This window comes from Podarcis vaucheri (genome assembly GCF_965113315.1).
Source record: "Podarcis vaucheri genome assembly, chromosome: 18".
NCBI classification, from domain to species: domain Eukaryota; kingdom Metazoa; phylum Chordata; class Lepidosauria; order Squamata; family Lacertidae; genus Podarcis; species Podarcis vaucheri.
In genome coordinates, this window is record NC_138756.1 from 7,595,116 (window position 1) to 7,614,963 (window position 19,848).

Below are 19,848 nucleotides of genomic sequence, written 5' to 3' on the forward strand. Positions count from 1 at the left end.
GGAAATGTGTGTGCGTCTTATGGAGCGAATGCAGGCTGCTCAGCTATCCCAGAAGCCAGAACAGCAAGAGGGATTGCTGCTTTCACTGCGCAGCGGTCCCTCTTGCTGTTCTGGCTTCTGAGATTCAGAATATTTTTTTTCTTGTTTTCCTCCTCCAAAAACTTGTGGCCTTGTGGTCTGGGGCGTCTTATAGAGCGAAAAATACGGTAATCCTGTTTCTCCAAAATATGTGGGCTGGGAGACTACCCGCCAAGCTCTCTACACCTGACCCACTCCCCGAACCACTGAGCCCATTGCCCAGGGAGGCACGTCGAGTGAGCAGCTCTTTGTACCTGGTTGAAGTCATGGTTTTCAGCCCCCTGGAGTGTTTGGTTGGCTGTTTCCAGCAGTTCCTCAGAGCTCTCTAAGGCTTTTGTGCAAGCAGCCAGCTGGTTCTGGAGCAAGGAGTGGTTTGTGGAACAGAAGAAGGAGACACACAGAGAGAGATGTTATAGCAAGCATGTCTGAGGCAGGGTTCTGCCTGGTCATCGAAGGAATTAAGCAGACTGAGTATATGCTCTCTGGTGAGACAGTCCATGCAGGTTATAATAATAATAATAATTATTATTTATACCCCGCCCATCTGGCTGGGTTTCCCTACCCACTCTGGACAGCTCCCAATAGAATATTAAAAACACAATAAAACATCAAACATTAAAAACTTCCCTAAACAGGGTTGCCTTCAGATGTCTTCTAAAAGTCAGGTAGTTGTTTATTTCCTTAACCTTGAACAGGAGAGCGTTCCACAGGGCAGGTGCCACCACCGAGAAGGCCCTCTTCTGCCTGGTTCCCTATATCCTCACTTCTCACAATGAGCGAACCACCAGAAGGCCCTCGGAGCTGTGTGTCCGGGTTGGACGATGGGGATGGAGACACTCCTTCAGGTATAGTGGACCAAAGCCATTTAGGGCTTTCAAGGTCAGCACCAACACTTTGAATTGTGCTTGGAAATGTCCTGGGAGCCAATGCAGATCTCTCAGAACCGGTGTTATGTGGTCTCGGCGGCCACTCCCAGTCCCCAGTCTAGCTGCCGCATTCTGGATTAGTTGTAGTTTCCGGGTCACCTTCAAAGGTAGCCCTACGTGGAGCGCATTGCAGTAGTCCAAGCGGGAGATAACCAGAGTATGGACCACTCTGGCCAGACAACTCAGGAGCCCCTTACCTGCAACTCGTAAGTCCTGCTGGCTCGATCCTCTTTGATCTTCATCAGCATCCCATCTTTCAGCTCATCCAACAGGGTGAACAGCGACTGGAACTCTGCCTCAAGGTCTTGCTGGACTCGGTCCGAATTGGCCTGGCAAGATGAAATCAGGCATGTATGAACTTGATACAAAAATGCATCATATAAATGTTGTAGATGTGGAAAAACAGTGGGATTTGTACTGCATATGTGGTGGACATGCAAAAAGATTAAGGAATTTGGGGATGAAATAGATATGGAACCAGCATCTTAAAACCAGCATCTTAAAAAGCAGAGACATCACCTTGCCAACAAAGGTCTGTATAGTTCAAGCTATGGTTTTTCCCAGTAGTGATGTATGGAAGTGAGAGCTGGACCATCAAGAAGGCTGATCGCCAAAGAATGGATGCTTTTGAATTCTGGTGCTGGAGGAGACTCTTGAGAGTCCCATGGACTGTAAGAAGATCAAACCTCTCCATTCGGAAGGAAATCAGCCCTGAGTGCTCAATGGAAGGACAGATCCTGAAGCCAGTGGCGTAGCGTGGGGGGTGCCAGGGGTGCCGGCCGCACCGGGCGCAACATTGGGGGGGGGGCGCGTTTGGCCCGCCCTTCGCAAGACAAAAGTCCATAGGGAAATCTCCGGGACAGCGGGGAAGCGCAGTGCGTCTTCCCCACTGTCCTCGGACCTCCTCCGAAGCCTGGCGGTGGGGCAGAGAGACCTTCTCCCCGCACCAGCCTTCGGATGGCTGTCCTGAAGACTTGTGTTGGGAGCAGTGGCGTAGCGTGGGGGGTGCAGGGGGGGGGCCTGCCGCACCTGGCGCAACATCTGGGGGGGGCGGAAGAGACTCGAGTGCTAAAATCCACGGGTTAGGGGGCGCAAATTACTTGCCTTGCCCCGGGTGCTGAGAACCCACGCTACGCCACTGCCTGAAGCTGAGGCTCCAAGACTTTGGCCACCTCAGGAGAAGACTCCCTGGAAAAGATCCTGATGTTGGGAAAGATGGAGGGCACAAGGAGAAGGGGACGACGGAGGACAAGATGGCAGGACAGTGTTCTCGAAGCTACCAGCATGAGTTTGCCCAAAATGCGGGAGGCAGTGGAAGACAGGAGTGCCTGGCGTGCTCTGGTCCAGGGGGTCACAAAGAGTCAGACACGACTAAACGACTCAACAACAACAACAACAACATTGGAATCAAAAGAAGACTGTGAAAAAATGTCACAGATTTTGATATTTTTTTTGTTTTTTATGGATAACCTTGATTTTGTGTTATGTTTTTCTAAGTTCAATAAAGCAATTCAAAAAGAAAAGAAAAGAACTTGATAGCTCTGTGTTAGCTGGTAAGCTGGTAATAACCTCACTCCTCAAATCTTTATAAAGAGTGCAAGTTAGAAACATACGAGCCGCTGACTCAATACTGCCGTCTCCGCAGGGACATAACCGTTTTTCTACTGGATTTTTTTGAAATCGACCCGAAGGCACTATATTCGATCTTGCGAAAGTGAAACCTATATTTTGGAATTGTTAAATTACGCAAACAGGGTGCCCAAAGTGTCAAAATGACTAGGTGGAAAACAATCACACTGTGGACAAAAAGCCAGATTATTCTGCCGCTCAATATCATATAGGCCAGGCATCCCCAACCTTCGGCCCTCCGGATGTTTTGAACTACAATTCCCATCATCCCTGACCACTCGTCCTGCTAGCTAGGGATCATGGGAGTTGTAGGCCAAAACATCTGGAGGGCCGCAGCTTGGGGATTTCTGATATAGGCGCTGTCTAATTACTAAATTATTTGCTTTACTGAAGCCCAGTGTTAATAACATTTGGCTTGAAGTAGTAGGCTGTTTAGGGACGCGGGTGGCGCTGTGGGTTAAACCACAGAGCCTAGGGCTTGCCGATCAGAAGGTCGGCGGTTCGAATCCCCGCAATGACAGGGTGAGCTCCCGTTGCTCGGTCCCTGCTCCTGCCCACCTAGCAGTTCGAAAGCACGTCAAAGTGCAAGTAGATAAATAGGTACAGCTCCAGCGGGAAGGGAAATGGCGTTTCCGTGCGCTGCTCTGGATCGCCAGAAGCGGCTTAGTCATGCTGGCCACATGACCTGGAAGCTGTACGCCGGCTCCCTCGGCCAATAAAGCGCCGCAACCCCAGAGTAGTCCGCGACCGGACCTAATGGTCAGGGGTCCCTTTACCTTTATATTGCAAATCATATTTGTGTGTGCTGTGCAAAAATCACAGTGCGGGGAGAACCGTGAAGCCAGCCCATCCTTCGACATAGCTCCAGCCTTGTTCTAGATATTGTGATATATTGGTATATTGTGATGTTTAGCTGGCGATATATCACAAAGTTGGAATCCAAATATTGCCCGGCCCTAGGGAAGTTTTTCCTGCCAACCTAGCAGTTCGAAAGCACGTCAAAGTGCTAGTAGATAAATCGGTATCGCTCCGTCGGGAAGGTAAACGGCGTTTCCGTTCGCCAGAAGCGGCTTAGTCGTGCTGGCCACATGACCAGGAAGCTGTCTGCAGACAAACGCCGGCTGTCTCGGCCTATAGAGCGAGATGAGCGCCGCAACCCCAGAGTCGGTCACGACTGGACCTAATGGTCAGGGATCCCTTTACCTTTTCCTAGTAGGCTGTTTATACAGTCATGCAACTTCCTTTGACGAGGGTCTGCGGCAGTACCTGTCACTGCAGAAATCAAACTCTGCTGACCCCTGAACCCTCAGCCAAGTTACCTCCACGTTCTGCAGCATCTGTTTGAGGACGTAGATGAAATTTTGGATTTCCTCATTTTTCACAGCCAGGGTGGTGATGATCTTCCTAAGGGCATCCTTAGGGGGAAAAAAACACCTTGAGTTAACGGTTTCTTTTATTTGCGTGGGTTCGTGCATTCCTTCCATGCCCTCTGACGACACTTTAACCACCCAGGTGTCCTTGCTTTTGAGTATTCACGATAATAATAGAATTGTGGAGTCAGAAGAGACACCCAAGGGTCATCTAGTCCAACCCCCTTGTGAGGCAGGACTCTTCTGCCTGGCGTGGGGCTTGAACCCACGCGAACCCACGGCCCTGAGATTAAGAGTCTCATGCTCTGCCCACTGAGCTACCTGGGGAGGTCAGATACACTCCCACTTTCTCAATGAAACTTTTTAAAACTTGCTTTTCAAATTGTCATGAAACTGCTGTGACAAGTAAACAATAAAAAAAATCAATAATATATCCAGTGAAAGGCAGGGCACACAAATCCTAAACACCTATCTGTTTATCTATCATCTATCTATCTATCATCTATCTATCTATCTATCTATCTATCTATCTATCATCTATCTATATCTATCTATGTCTATCATCTGCCTGCCTATTATCTATCTGTCTGTCTATCTATCTATCTATCTATCTATCTATCTATCTATCTATCTATCATCTATCTATCTATCTATCTATCTATCTATCTATCTATCTATCATCTATCTATCATCTATCATTTGTCTGTCTATCATCTATCTATAGCTGTCTGTCTATCATCTATCTATATCTATGTGGGGGAGGGAGACAGTGCTCCTGAAGGTAGGAGTCTATCAATTAATGAAGATGATCATCCAAATGTCATAGACCAAATGGAGCAAACAGCACGCGGACCTAGTGGTGGGAGGAAAAAATCCTTAAATAAGAGACACGGGGGAATGATTAATGGACTTCAATGTCTGTACACTAATGCGCAAAGCATGGGAAATAAACAAGATGAGCTTGAGCTCTTGGTACAGCAAACTAAATATGACATAATAGGCATCACTGAAACCTGGTGGGATAAGTCCCACGATTGGAATGTAATAATAGGGGGATACAATCTATTTCAGAGAAACAGACCAGACAAGAAAGGAGGAGGAGTGGCGTTATATGTCAGGGATGTGTATACCTGTGAAGAGATCCAAGATTTAGAACCTCAAAGCCAAAGTGAGAGCATTTGGGTCAAAATTAAGGGAGAGAAGAATAACAGAGACCTCAATTTGGGAGTTTACTATAGATCCCCAAGCCAAACGGAGGACATAGATGATGCCTTCCTGGAACAGATGACCAAGCATGCAAAAGGAAGGGAGATAGTAGTAATGGGGGACTTCAATTACCCGGATATTTGTTGGACGTCAAACTCAGCCAAGAGCATAAGGTCAAACAGATTCCTCACTGGCCTTGCAGACAACTTCATTGTCCAGAAAGTGGGAGAAGCAACAAGAGGAACAGCCATTTTAGATCTGGTCCTAACCAATGTTGATGAGCTGGTTAGTGGGGTAGATGTGGAAGGATCATTAGGTGCGAGTGATCATGCTCTTCTGAAGTTTACTATACAGTGGAAAGGAGCAGCCAAGCATACTAGGACTCAATTTCTTGACTTTAAGAAAGCCGACTTCATAAAACTTAGGGAAGTGCTGGGTGAGATCCCATGGACAGCAATACTAAAAGGAAAGGGAGTTCATGATGGCTGGGAGTTTGTTAAGAGGGAGATAGTAAAAGCACAACGTCAGGCAATACCAATGAGACGGAAACATGGAAGGTGCCTAAAGAAGCCAGGGTGGCTATCTAAAGAACTTTTAACTGAGTTAAGATTAAAAAAGGATGTGTACAAAAAATGGAAAAGGGGGGAAACCACCAAAGAGGAATTCAAACAAATAGCCAGCACGTGTAGACACAAAGTCAGAAAAGCTAAAGCACAGAATGAACTCAGGCTTGCTAGAGAGGTTAAAAGCAACAAAAAAGGCTTTTATGGGTATGTTCGTAGCAAAAGGAAGAACAAAGAAACAGTGGGGTCACTCAGAGGAGAAGATGGTGAAATGCAAACAGGGGACACAGAAAGGGCTGAACTCCTCAATGCCTTCTTTGCCTCAGTCTTCTCCGGTAAAGAAAACAATGCCCGACCTGAAGAATTTGGAGCAAATGATTCAGCAAAGGAAACACAGCCCAGAATAACTAAGGAGATAGTACAAGAATATTTGGCTAGTTTAGATGTATTCAAGTCTCCAGGGCCAGATGAACTGCATCCAAGAGTATTAAAAGAACTGGCAGATGTGATCTCAGAACCACTGGCAGTCATCTTTGAGAATTCCTGGAGAACAGGTGAAGTCCCGGCAGACTGGAGGAGGGCAAATGTTGTCCCTATTTTCAAAAAGGGGAAAAGAGAGGACCCAAATAATTACCGCCCAGTCAGTCTGACATCAATACCAGGGAAGTTTCTGGAGCAGATCATTAAGCAAACAGTCTGTGAGCACCTAGAAAGGAATGCTGTGATCACCAATAGTCAGCATGGATTTCTGAAAAATAAGTCATGTCAGACTAACCTGATCTCGTTTTTTGACAGAATTACAAGCCTGGTAGATGAAGGGAACGCAGTGGATGTAGCCTACCTTGATTTCAGCAAGGCATTTGACAAGGTGCCCCATGATATTCTTGTAAAGAAGCTGGTAAAATGCGGTCTTGACTATGCTACCACTCAGTGGATTTGTAACTGGCTGACCGACCGAACCCAAAGGGTGCTCATCAATGGTTCCTCTTCATCCTGGAGAAGAGTGACTAGTGGGGTGCCACAGGGTTCTGTCTTGGGCCCGGTCTTATTCAACATCTTTATCAACGACTTGGATGATGGACTCAAGGGCATCCTGATCAAATTTGCAGATGACACCAAACTGGGAGGGGTGGCTAACACCCCAGAGGACAGGATCACACTTCAAAACGACCTTGACAGATTAGAGAACTGGGCAAAAACAAACAAGATGAATTTTAACAGGGAGAAATGTAAAGTATTGCACTTGGGCAAAAAAAATGAGAGGCACAAATACAAGATGGGTGACACCTGGCTTGAGAGCAGTACATGTGAAAAGGATCTAGGAGTCTTGGTTGACCACAAACTTGACATGAGCCAACAGTGTGACGCGGCAGCTAAAAAAGCCAATGCAATTCTGGGCTGCATCAATAGGAGTATAGCATCTAGATCAAGGGAAGTAATAGTGCCACTGTATTCTGCTCTGGTCAGACCTCACCTGGAGTACTGTGTCCAGTTCTGGGCACCACAGTTCAAGAAGGACACTGACAAACTGGAACGTGTCCAGAGGAGGGCAACCAAAATGGTCAAAGGCCTGGAAACGATGCCTTATGAGGAACGGCTAAGGGAGCTGGGCATGTTTAGCCTGGAGAAGAGGAGGTTAAGGGGTGATATGATAGCCATGTTCAAATATATAAAAGGATGTCACATAGAGGAGGGAGAAAGGTTGTTTTCTGCTGCTCCAGAGAAGCGGACACGGAGCAATGGATCCAAACTACAAGAAAGAAGATTCCACCTAAACATTAGGAAGAACTTCCTGACAGTAAGAGCTGTTCGACAGTGGAATTTGCTGCCAAGGAGTGTAGTGGAGTCTCCTACTTTGGAGGTCTTTAAGCAGAGGCTTGACAACCATATGTCAGGAGTGCTCTGATGGTGTTTCCTGCTTGGCAGGGGGTTGGACTCGATGGCCCTTGTGGTCTCTTCCAACTCTATGATTCTATGATTCTATCTATGTCTATCATCTGCCTGCCTATCATCTATCTGTCTGTCTATCTATCATCTATCTATCTATCTATCTATCTATCTATCTATCTATCTATCATCTATCATTTGTCTGTCTATCATCTATCTATAGCTGTCTGTCTATCATCTATCTATCTATCTATCTATCATCTATCATCTATCTATCTATCTATCTATCTATCTATCTATCTATCTATCTATCTATCTATATCTATCTATCTATCATCTATCTATCTATCTATCTATCTATCTATCTATCTATCTATCTATCATCTATCTATATCTATCTATCTATCTATCTATCTATCATCTATCTATCTATCATCTATCTATCTATCTATCTATCTATCATTTGTCTTTCATAGATAATAGATATAGATATCTATCATCTATCTATCATCTATTATCTATCCATCTATCTATCATCTATCATCTATCATCTATCATCATCTATCATCTATCTATCTATCTATCTATCTATCTATCTATCTATCATCTATCTATCATCTATGTATATCTATAGCTGTCTGTCTGTATGTCTATCTATCATCTATTATCTATATCTATATCTATATCTATATCTATATCTATCTACCTATCATCTGTCTATTATCTATCTATATCTATATCTGTCTGTCTATCTACCTATCATCTGTCTGTCTATCGTCTATCATCTATATCTATCTATCTATCTATCTATCTATCTATCTATCTTTCTATCTTTCTATCTATCTTTCTATCTATATCTCTCATCTCTATGTCATAAAATTTACACACCCCTTGATTGTAAAACAACAACAATAACTTCAAAGCTGTTTACAAAACAGGTAAGTCAATAAAACCAAGAAAAACTACAGCCCAATTTTAAAACATACAAAAGCTAAAATACTGGAAAAGATCACAGTTAGCTCAGCTTTCTAAAAATCTGGGTAGGCTTGCCCAAACAAAGATGCTTTAGGCAGGCGCTGGGAAAGGTAACGTGAAGATGCCTTGCTTGAGCTCAAGAGGCAGTAAATTATTATTAAATGTGGAGCGGCTATTGCGTGGCACCTGCTGATCAAAGCAGTTGAGTGGGCACATGAGTTTCGAATTTTGCAAAACGGAACATAGGTCAAAATTTTAAGTCTCCTGATAAAGCATTTTTAAAACGCCGGACAGGCAAAACATTTCTCTTTGCGATTCCATTTATTGCATATCTTTAAGACAACCGTACTTTTAAAAATACATTCCTGCGTTGCAGGGGGTTGGACTAGATGACTCTTGGGGTCCCTTCCAACCCTACAATTCTATGATTCTAAGTTCCCCCCAAGCCAAACCACTGGTCCATCTTAACTCACAGTAGCTCTCCAAAGTTTCAGCCATGGAACATCTCCCACCCTTCCTCGGAGATACCCAAGATTTGAATCTGGATCTCTGCTTGCCAAGCAAATGTTCTGCCACTCAGCTATGGCACAGCTACAAAATTAAGGAAGATTCTAGTCCTCATGAGAAGCCTGAACACAAAGAAGCTGTCTTTTATGAGCCAGACCCCCGGTTCCTTTAGCACAATAGCCACACCGCTTTGGCAGTGCTCTCTTCTACATTTTTTAAAAAAATCCTTGCACACAGAAAAGCAGAATAGCAGGAGAAGGCCTAGCTTTCTACCTGTAGGGATTTTATTTTGCTTGGCTTTGGAGGCACACCCCACCGTACTAGCGCCTGTGCTCGCAGCCTGAGAGGCAACGCAGACAGACACCCGCCGCCCTGAGGTCGCCTCCCGTCGCACCTTTTCTCCAAACGCAGAAAGCGCTCCTTAACCCCCTCTCTGCCTTTTCCATCTCAGTCTGCAAAGGCAACTCCCAAACTCCACAGCTTTGCAATCTCCCCTAAGATGCAAAGTCGAACAAGGGAACGAGGATGACAAAGCAGAGATGAAGGGAGGAGACAGAAACTCCTTTGGCCCAAAGCGAGCCTCTCTCCATCTCTCCATCGTCCTCAGCTTCCTGGTTGGTGCATCCTGTATCCTCCCTCTTTTTTCCCTCTGCATCCCTCGCATCAGCATCTTTTTACCTTTTGGTCCCCCATCTTCAGCTGCTTCCTCTGTCATGGACCAGGAAGGATGCTGAGAGGCAGGGGAAAGAATTGGTCCTTTCCCCCTCCCTCTTGTGGAATTAAGAAAGCTGATTGGGGGGTTGTGGCCGGGTGGAGGGTAGGGGGGGGCAGAGAAATGCTTCTGAACTTACTGCCCTTCCTCTCTGCGCAGATGGAAGAGCATGCTGGGAAATGTAGTCCAGTGAGAGAGAGAGAGAGAGAGAGAGAGAGAGAGAGAGAGAGAGAATAGAGGAGGGGTGGAACTGGGTGGCGATGAAAGCAAGCTTGTAGACAAAGGATTCGCCTGCATGACTAAGTTCCTGGTGTATGTAGCACTCTGCAATTCCTCCAAAGCTGAAGAAAAGGTTTTCAGCACAGGGGAGGAAATGCGGGAGGAAGAATGGACAAAATTTAATGATCATTTGGTTAAAGCTGTTAAGTTCATCTAATTGGAAATAGCTTGCAGGTATTAGATTGGCTTAGGATTTTATATAAGTTAAGTGATGAATTAATACAGTGGTACCTCGGGTTACATACGCTTCAGGTTACAGACTCTGCTGACCCAGAAATAGTGCTTCAGGTTAAGAACTTTGCTTCAGGATGAGAACAGAAATCGTGCGGCGGCAGCGGGAGGCCCCATTAGCTAAAGTGGTGCTTCAGGTTAAGAACAGTTTCAGGTTAAGAACGGACCTCCGGAACGAATTAAGTACTTAACCCGAGGTACCACTGTATGTTTAATTTCGAATTGAAGCGTTATAAGGATGATAAATGATTAAGTTAAGTTTATAAGAACTCTGATTTGGAAAACCGTTAAAAGGTTATGCATTGAAGCTCAACCAAGGGGAAGCGAGGGAGTCACTTAACAATGTTAATAAGTGCAATTTTAATAAGGTTATGATTTATACAATAGGAGTATAGCATCTAGATCAAGGGAAGTCATAGTGCCACTGTATTCTGCTCTGGTCAGACCTCGCCTGGAGTACCGTGTCCAGTTCTGGGCACCACAGTTCAAGAAGGACACTGACAAACTGGAACGTGTCCAGAGGAGGGCAACCAAAATGGTCAAAGGCCTGGAAACGATGCCTTATGAGGAACGGCTAAGGGAGCTGGGCATGTTTAGCCTGGAGAAGAGGAGGTTAAGGGGTGATATGATAGCCATGTTCAAATATATAAAAGGATGTCTCATAGAGGAGGGAGAAAGGTTGTTTTCTGCTGCTCCAGAGAAGCGGACACGGAGCAATGGATCCAAACTACAAGAAAGAAGATTCCACCTAAACATTAGGAAGAACTTCCTGACAGTAAGAGCTGTTTGACAGTGGAATTTGCTGCCAAGGAGTGTGGTGGAGTCTCCTACTTTGGAGGTCTTTAAGCAGAGGCTTGACAACCATATGTCAGGAGTGCTCTGATGGTGTTTCCTGCTTGGCAGGGGGTTGGACTCGATGGCCCTTGTGGTCTCTTCCAACTCTATAATTCTATGATTCTATGATTTATGTTTGTTTGTTTGTTTGTTTGTGAAAATCAATAAAAAAATTGGAAAAAATTGAAAAAAAGAGCTGAGAAGGCAAGAATCGTAGAGTTGGAAAAAGACCCTGAGCATCATCTATTCCAACCCCCTGTGCTGTTGTTTTGAATCGTTTGTACATTTTAAATCCCCACCATAATTGTTTTTATATGTGCAACTGCTTTATTTGTTTTGAAATAATTTTTATTTGCTTGTGCCAGAACACACGGCATACTCAATAAAGAAACATTTGAACATTTGGTCTCTCGTTTTGCTTTACTGAACATTGTCAGGGCAGGACAAAAATTCACAGAAGGCTACCAGATTCAATCTTCGGCATCTCTAGAAGGATAGGTAAAGGTAAAGAGACCCCTGACCGTTAGGTCCAGTCGTGGCCGACTCTGGGGTTGTGGAGCTCATCTCGCTTTACTGGCCGAGGGAGCTGGCCTACAGCTTCCGGGTCATGCGTCCAGCATGACTAAGCCGCTTCTGGCGAACCAGAGCAGCGCACGGAAACATCCTTTACCTTCCCGTCGGAGCGGTACCTATTTATCTGCTTGCACTTTGACGTGCTTTTGAACTGCTAGGTTGGCAGGAGCAGGGACGGAGCAATGGGAGCTCACCCCGTCACGGGGATTTGAACTGCCGACCTTCTGATCGGCAAGCCCTAGGCTCTGTGGTTTAACCCACGGCGCCACCCACGTCAGGGACAACAATTGCCTAAAATCTTAGAGAGCCGCAGTGTAGACAAACCTGAGCAAAGCAACCCACCTTTGTTCCTTTTTTAAAAAATAATTTTTATTTGGTTTTACAAATATAGAATTATAACAATACAATACTAAATACATATCAATATTTAAAGATTTCCCTAAATCTCTGGACTTCATGGGTCCTATTGTCAACCTTTTCAATTGCATATTATTTCATAACCCATATTTTATATCTCTCCTTTCTATCCATAATATTTGCTACATTACAGTTGTTATTGCAATCCTGCTAATGTTCTCATCTGCGTACAGTGGTCTCCTAGATATGTTATAATTTCCCCCCATTCTTTATTGAAGTTTTGGTCTTCTTGGTTCCTGAGCTTTCCGGTCAGTTTCGCCATTTCGACATAATCCAACAGCTTGGTTTGCCATTTTTCTCTGGTAGCGACTTCGTCTTCTTTCCATCTCTGGGCTAATAACATCTGTGCGGCTGTTGTTGCATACATAAAAAGCCCGTTCTGCTCCATTGGAATATCGGTACCTACAATTCCTAATATCATGGCCCCTGGCCCCATCACCTCCTGGCAAATAGAAGGGGAAGAAATGGAGGCAGCGAGAGATTTTACTTTCTTGGGCTCCATGATCAGTGCAGATGGTGACAGCAGCCACGAAATTAAAAGACGCCTGCTTCTTGGGAGAAAAGCGATGACAAACCTAGACAGCATCTTAAAAAGCAGAGACACCACCTTGCCAACAAAGGTCCGTATAGTTAAAGCTATGGTTTTCCCAGTAGTGATGTATGGAAGTGAGAGCTGGTCTTCCTTCTTGCGGTTTCCTGGTTCCTCTAGCTGGTTCCTCTAGTGCCACCCTAGTTTCCTGTGGATCAGTGACGTTATCGTCCCCAGTAACAGGTGTTCTGACGTCATCTGTAATACTGCCTCCCTCCCTGTCAGGGTTTAATTTCAAGCTCTCCTGATCAGATTACTAGGATGCCCCCTGGTTTAGGGTGGGAATAAGTAATAAAATGGGACGCGGGTGGCGCTGTGGTTAAACCACAGAGCCTAGGACTTGCTGATCAGAAGGTCGGTGGCTCGAATCCCCGTGATGGGGTGAGCTCCCATTGTTCGGTCCCAGCTCCTGCCAACCTAGCAGTACGAAAGCACATCAAACTGCAAGTAGATAAATAGGTACCGCTCCGGCGGGAAGGTAAACGGCGTTTCCGTGCGCTGCTCTGGTTCGCCAGAAGCGGCTTAGTCATGCTGGCCACATGACCTGGAAGCTGTACGCAGGCTCCCTTGGCCAATAAAGCGAGATGAGCACCGCAACCCCAGAGTCGGCCACGACTGGACCTAATGGTTAGGGGTCCCTTTACCTTTAAGTAATAAAATGAGAACAGAAAGGTGGAGAAAGAATCTGTAGTGATGGCGGAAGTTCTGATTTTCCCCATGATGACTGTTGTGAGGTGCTTTATAAAAAAATAGAAAATTTCAAATCCTTTAAACAAGCTTTGCTGGTGCCCTAAGAACAAGTGTAATCTACCTATAGTGGTGCCTCGGGTACAGATGCTTCAGGCTACAGACGCTTCAGGTTACAGACTCCGCTAACCCAGAAATAGTACCTCGGGTTAAGAACTTTGCTTCAGGATGAAAACAAAAATCGCGCAGCAGCGGCAGCAGGAGGCCCCATTACCTAAAGTGGTGTCTCACGTTAAGAACAGTTTCAGGTTAAGAACGGACCTCCAGAACGAATTAAGTTCTTAACCTGAGGTATTGGGTTGGGGAAAACTATGAGGCAGACTCCTTTTCCTCCACAATAACACAAATAACACAACACTTGCAAACTCTAGAGATTTCTTTCTTTCTTTCTTTCTTTCTTTCTTTCTTTCTTTCTTTCTTTCTTTCTTTCTTGTGTGTAAACTTGAGATGTCAAGGTAAGAAGTTTCAGAAGTCAATGACTCATGCTTTAACTGCATGTACTTTGTGGAGAGATTTGTTATTTTAATTAAAGCATTTTAACATCCGCTCAGTCCTCGTAAAGTCTCCACTGATGCCCTTTGATGTTCAGTAACAACCTAGAGTGATATCATATTGCATGTGACTCTCCACATTGACTGACAGCTGCAGATGGGGAGGAGAAACTAAGTCTAACTTTGCACTTGAAGGCAAACCTCCCTAATCCACATTTTCGGAAACAAGAGGAGAACCAAAGCACAGCCGGCCTCAGAAATTCACACGTAACTGAATTTTGCAATGGCGTTCCCCAGGGAAAGATGGAGGGCACAAGGAGAAGGGGATGACAGAGGGCGAGATGGTTGGACAGTGTTCTCGAAGCTACCAGCATGAGTCTGACCAAACTGAGGGGGGCAGTGGAAGACAGGAGTGCCTGGCATACTATGGTTCACGGGGTCACGAAGAGTCGGACATGACTAAACAACTAAACAACAACAACAAGCATCTGAAAAAGTGTACATGCACACAAAAGCTTGCCCCAGAACAAACCGAGTTGGTCTATAAGGTGCTACTGGACAATCTTTAATTTTTTAAAACTTTTATTTCAAGTAGGTTGATTGTACGCTGTTTGGTTGTTATTCAAAGAATTAAAAAACACACAAATATTTGGTGTGTTTTGGAGAGGGGGGAGAAGGAGGGAGAAACTGGTTCTCTTGGCTTTTTAATATACCTAATATCTCTGAGTACGCAACCCCCTGCCGCTTGCCCTCTGTCGAGTGTCTTTCGTTCCACTCCTGCAAGGCTGCACATTATAGGGAGAGAGAAATCCGGCCTCTATTAATAGAAGGAAACTGGTCCCGCCGACCTCCTTTCCAACTTTGGTTAAAGGTCCGGGGAGTTGGCAGCGGCTCAGGGATTTTTCCGGGCCAAACTGCTGAAGGCGAAGGGTTGGTTCAACCCCCCCCCCCCGGTCCGCCCTTTGCAGAATTTGCAGTGGGGATGTTCCAGAGGCTTGGAGACCTCGCATAACCTCTTCTCACCCCCAACTCCAGCGAGAGAAGACTAATCCCTCGAAGCGAGGAGGCCGCCGACCGGTCTTCCCACCTGCTCACATCTCCTTTACACAACACGGTTTCACGTCGTCTCAAGATCACGTTACAAGCACCCTGGAAAATGTTCCCGTGGACCATTGATCCGTTCTGGGGTGTAACCATGATTTCTGCACCAGGGTGGGTTTCGTGGTGGGGCCAAAGTTCCCATTGCTCTTTTTGTTTTTAAATTTATTTACAGTCATACATCTTGTTACGTTTGCTTCAGGTTGAGTGTTTTCAGGTTGCGTCCTGCGGCGACCCGGAAGTACTGGAAAGGGTTACTTCCGGGTTCCGCTGCTTGCGCATGCACAGGCGCGCAAAATGACATCATGCGCATGCGCAGAAGTGGTGAATCGTGACCTGTGCATGTGCAGACGCGGGTTGCGTTCTGCTCATGTTGCGAATGGGTCCCACAACCAGAGGTACCACTGTATTTGATTTTTCAACAGAAAAAATTAACAGAGATATATCAAACATAAAGCATAAAAAAACAAGATTCCAAGGAATCTTCTGGATTTTCCTCCTCCCCTTTGTGGGTCCTATTATTAATCCTTTCCTCTCGTATCCTTTATCATTATCCAAACCCTTTACCCCTTCCATTATGTCCAGAATCAACCTTAAGCTACAAGTGGTATTCCAATCCTACTAATGATTTTGAACTGCCTTATAAATTTTCCCCATTCCTTACTAAAATTTTGGTCTTCCTGATTTCTGACTCCTCCGGTCATTTTAGCCATTTCGGCGTAGTCCATCAACTTCATCTGCCATTCTTCTCTGGTGGAAACTTTAGCTTCTTTCCATTGCTGGACCTATCACATCTGTGCAGCCGTGGTCACATACATGAATAGTCTTTTCTGCTCCCTTGGGATTCTGGCACCTAGAATTCCTAAAAGGAAGGCTTCAGGGTTTGATCCCACAGTGCAGTAGGATATGCTTCATACAATCATCTTGGGAACATAAACAAAACCTATTCTGATAGGGGACGCCCCTCAGTCTGCCATTTAGAACCTCTGAGGGAATTACACTTAGTCCGGCTTTAGTAAATAAACACCGATAGGTACAGACAAATTCCTAAGGTATGAGGATATCTGAAAGTCATACCCGTATTGGGTTCCAGCTGCGACCAGGCTACAAGTTACATAAGATTGGGATCACAGGTCGCTATGTGAGATGTCCCAAAGCCTTTGCCTCAGGGATTCAACGGCAGTGTCGTAACCCAGATAATATAAGAGGGATGATGGCAGTCCAATCGAGGTGGCTTTTCTGGCCATAGTTTTCAGCCACGGGTTCAACAACTTGGTTCCATAACTCAATCCATTTCCTGGAAGTCGATTCAACTTCCAAGAAGTTCTCAAACCAAGGCGTGGCTTCCGATTGGCTGGTTGGTCCTGGAATAATAATAATAATTGTTGTTGTTGTTTAGTCATTTAGTCGTGTCCGACTCTTTGTGACCCCATGGACCAGAGCACGCCAGGCACTCCTGTCTTCTACTGCCTTCCGCAGTTTGGTCAAACTCACGCTGGTAGCTTCAAGAACACTATCCAACCATCTCGTCCTCTGTCGTCCCCTTCTCCTTGTGCCCTCCATCTTTCCCAACATCAGGGTCTTTTCCAGGGAGTCTTCTCTTCTAATGAGGTGGTCAAAGTCTTGGAGCCTCAGCTTCAGGATCTGTCCTTCCAGTGAGCACTCAGGGCTGATTTCCTTCAGAATGGAGAGGTTTGATCTTCTTGCAGTCCATGGGACTCTCAAGAGTCTCCTCCAGCACCATCATTCAAAAGCATCCATTCTTTGGCAATCAGCCTTCTTTATGGTCCAGCTCTCACTTCCATACATGACTACTTGGAAGACCATAGCTTTTACTGTACGGACCTTTGTTGGCAAGGTGATGTCTCTGCTTTTTAAGATGCTGTCTAGGTTTGTCATTGCTTTTCTCCCAAGAAGCAGGCATCTTTTAATTTCGTGGCTGCTGTCACCATCTACAGTGATCATGGAGCCCAAGAAAGTAAAATCTCTCACTGCCTCTATTTCTTCCCCTTATAATAATAATAATTTATTTATACCCCGCCCATCTGACTGAGTTTCCCCAGTCACTCTGGGAGGCTCCCAATCGAGTGTTAAAAACAATACAACAATTCAGTTGTAAACAATAGCCAACATTCAAAATGGATGTCCGGCTTCCGAAAAACGTTTGCAAACTGGGACGCTTACTTCCGGGTTTGTGGCGTTTGGGAACCGATCTGTTCCTCAACGCAGCTGTCCAGGAACGAAGGTACCAATATAACTCGAAACAAGTGGCATGGAGACATTTCATTCTGGATCTGCTAAGTGGAGCCCATACGGAGGATGAAGACAGGTGGGTGTCTCGCCCCCCACCCCATAAACATAAATCCTGGCTATGCCCATGGAAGGAAAGGCTCATATTCAGTACGTTCAATTCAAAGTGCTGGTGTTGACCTTTAAAGCCCTAAACGGCCTCGGTCCAGTAGACCTGAAGGAGCGTCTCCACCTCCATCGTTCTGCCCGGACGCTGAGGTCCAGCGCCGAGGGCCTTCTGGCGGTTCCCTCATTGCGAGAAGCCAAGTTACAGGGAACCAGGCAGAGGGCCTTCTCGGTGGTGGTGCCCGCCCTGTGGAACGCCCTCCCATCAGATGTCAAAACGATAAACAACTACCTGACATTCAGAAGACATCTGAAGGCAGCCCTGTTCAGGGAAGTTTTTAATGTATGATATTTTAGTGTTTTTTGGTTTCTATGGAAGCCGCCCAGAGTGGCTGGGGAAACTCAGCCAGATGGGCGGGGTACAAATAATAAATTATTATTATTATTATTATTATTATTATTATTATTATTATTATTATTATTATTATTATATTGTGTTCCCTTGATACCCGACGCTGAACCAGAGCAGTAGTTCAGTTGGGTAATTTTAGAATAGTGCAGAATGGCCCTAAGGGGGTGCCCTATAGATAGCAATTCTTATCGCTTGCTTTATTCATCCATGCTGAGTCCCCCCCCCTCCGGACATCTGCTCTCAAGTTCTTCTGACCACCCCCTGGCAGCTGACAACTTCCCTTTAGCACATGGCTGAGATTTTCCGCGACATTTCCAAGCCCTCTTCCAAATGTGTGAGCATATAAAAGGTCAGTCAGTACCACGGGGGGGGGGGAGGTGTATCAGATTCCCTGGCGCTCATCCCCTGCTGAGGGCCGTGACTCAGCCCACCGTGCTGCCGCCTTAAGAACACGCGATCGTCTTGCTATTTGCTACTCATTCCACCAAGGGGGGAAACCCCCAGCACCAGTGTGTACCATCAATCAGGAGAGCAAACACTCCAATATTTCTGAAAATAGGGACATCCTACATCTAAGGGACGCGGGTGCCGCTGTGGGTTAAACCACAGAGCCTAGGACTTGCCGATCAGAAGGTCGGCGGTTCGAATCCCCACGATGGGGGGAGCTCCCGTTGCTCGGTCCCTGCTCCTGCCCACCTAGCAGTTCAAAAGCACGTCAAAGTGCAAGTAGATAAATAGGTACCACTCTGGCGGGAAGGTAAACGGCATTTCCATGCGCTGCTCTGGTTCGCCAGAAGCGGCTTAGTCATGCTGGCCACATGACCCGGAAGCTGTATGCCGGCTCCCTCGGCCAATAAAGCGAGATGAGCGCCGCAACCCCAGAGACGGCCACGACTGGACCTAATGGTCAGGGGTCCCTTTACCTTACTCTATAATAATATTTTTTATTATTTATACCCTCCCCATCTGGCTGGGTTGCCTCAGCCACTCTGGGCGGCTTCCAATATATATAAAAACATAATAAAACTATACAAAGCTGCCTTCACATCTCTTCTAATGGTTGTATAGTTACTTATTTCCTTGGCTCGGGGAGGTTGCATGAACGTCATACCCTCCAACGCTTCTCTAACGAAAACAGGGACATCCTACCATACCCTCCAATGTTTCTCCGATGACAATAGAGACGTCCTAAGGGAAAGTGGAATCAAATTAATAACTGGGATGGCTTCTGTAAATCCAGGGCTGTCCCTGGAAAATAGGGACACTCGGAAGGTCCGGAAGGGAACACAAGAGGTGTGCGTGGAGGCACAGAAAGTGGGAAGGCAATTTAAATACATCTCGGGCGGGGGGACTGCAACCACTGTAAGTAGATGAAAACACTAGCAGGATCACAATAACACTTGTAATTTAGCAAATATTATGGACAAAATGGAGAGATATAAAACATGGATTATGAAATAATATGCAGTTGAAAAGGATGGCAATAGAACACATGGAAGGGAAGGTGAGAAGTCCAGAGATTTGGGGAAATCTCTAAATATGGATATGTATTTTGTATTGTATTGTTATAACTCTATATGTATGGAAGTGAGAGCTGGACCATAAAGAAGGCTGATGGCCGAAGAATGGATGCTTTTGAATTCTGGTGCTGGAGGAGACTCTTGAGAGTCCCATGGACTGCAAGAAGATCCAACCTCTCCATTCTGAAGGAAACCAGCCCTGAGTGCTCACTGGAAGGACAGATCCTGAAGCTGAGGCTCCAATACTTTGGCCACCCCATGAGAAGAGAAGACTCCCTGGAAAAGACCCTGATGTTGGGAAAGATGGAGGGCACAAGGAGAAGGGGATGACAGAGGACGAGATGGCTGGACAGTGTTCTCGAAGCTACGAACATGAGTTTGACCAAACTGCGGGAGGCAGTGGAAGACAGGAGGGCCTGGCGTGCTCTGGTCCAGGGGGTCACGAAGAG

At 45.7% G+C, this 19,848-nt stretch overlaps 1 protein-coding gene across 1 annotated transcript in view; it reads right to left on the reverse strand.

The window, feature by feature from the left end:
• FSD1 (fibronectin type III and SPRY domain containing 1) overlaps nt 1-9,951 on the reverse strand; it is a 29,949-nt gene extending 19,998 nt beyond the window's left edge. The window contains exons 1-4 of the mRNA XM_082206481.1: nt 9,820-9,951; nt 3,953-4,048; nt 1,202-1,333; nt 333-434 (exon numbers count right to left, since the gene is read on the reverse strand). Coding sequence (XP_082062607.1) covers nt 333-434; nt 1,202-1,333; nt 3,953-4,048; nt 9,820-9,834 — 345 coding nt within the window. The 5' untranslated portion in view covers nt 9,835-9,951. The remainder of the gene's footprint in view (nt 1-332; nt 435-1,201; nt 1,334-3,952; nt 4,049-9,819) is intronic.
• Between the last annotated feature and the right edge of the window lie 9,897 nt (nt 9,952-19,848).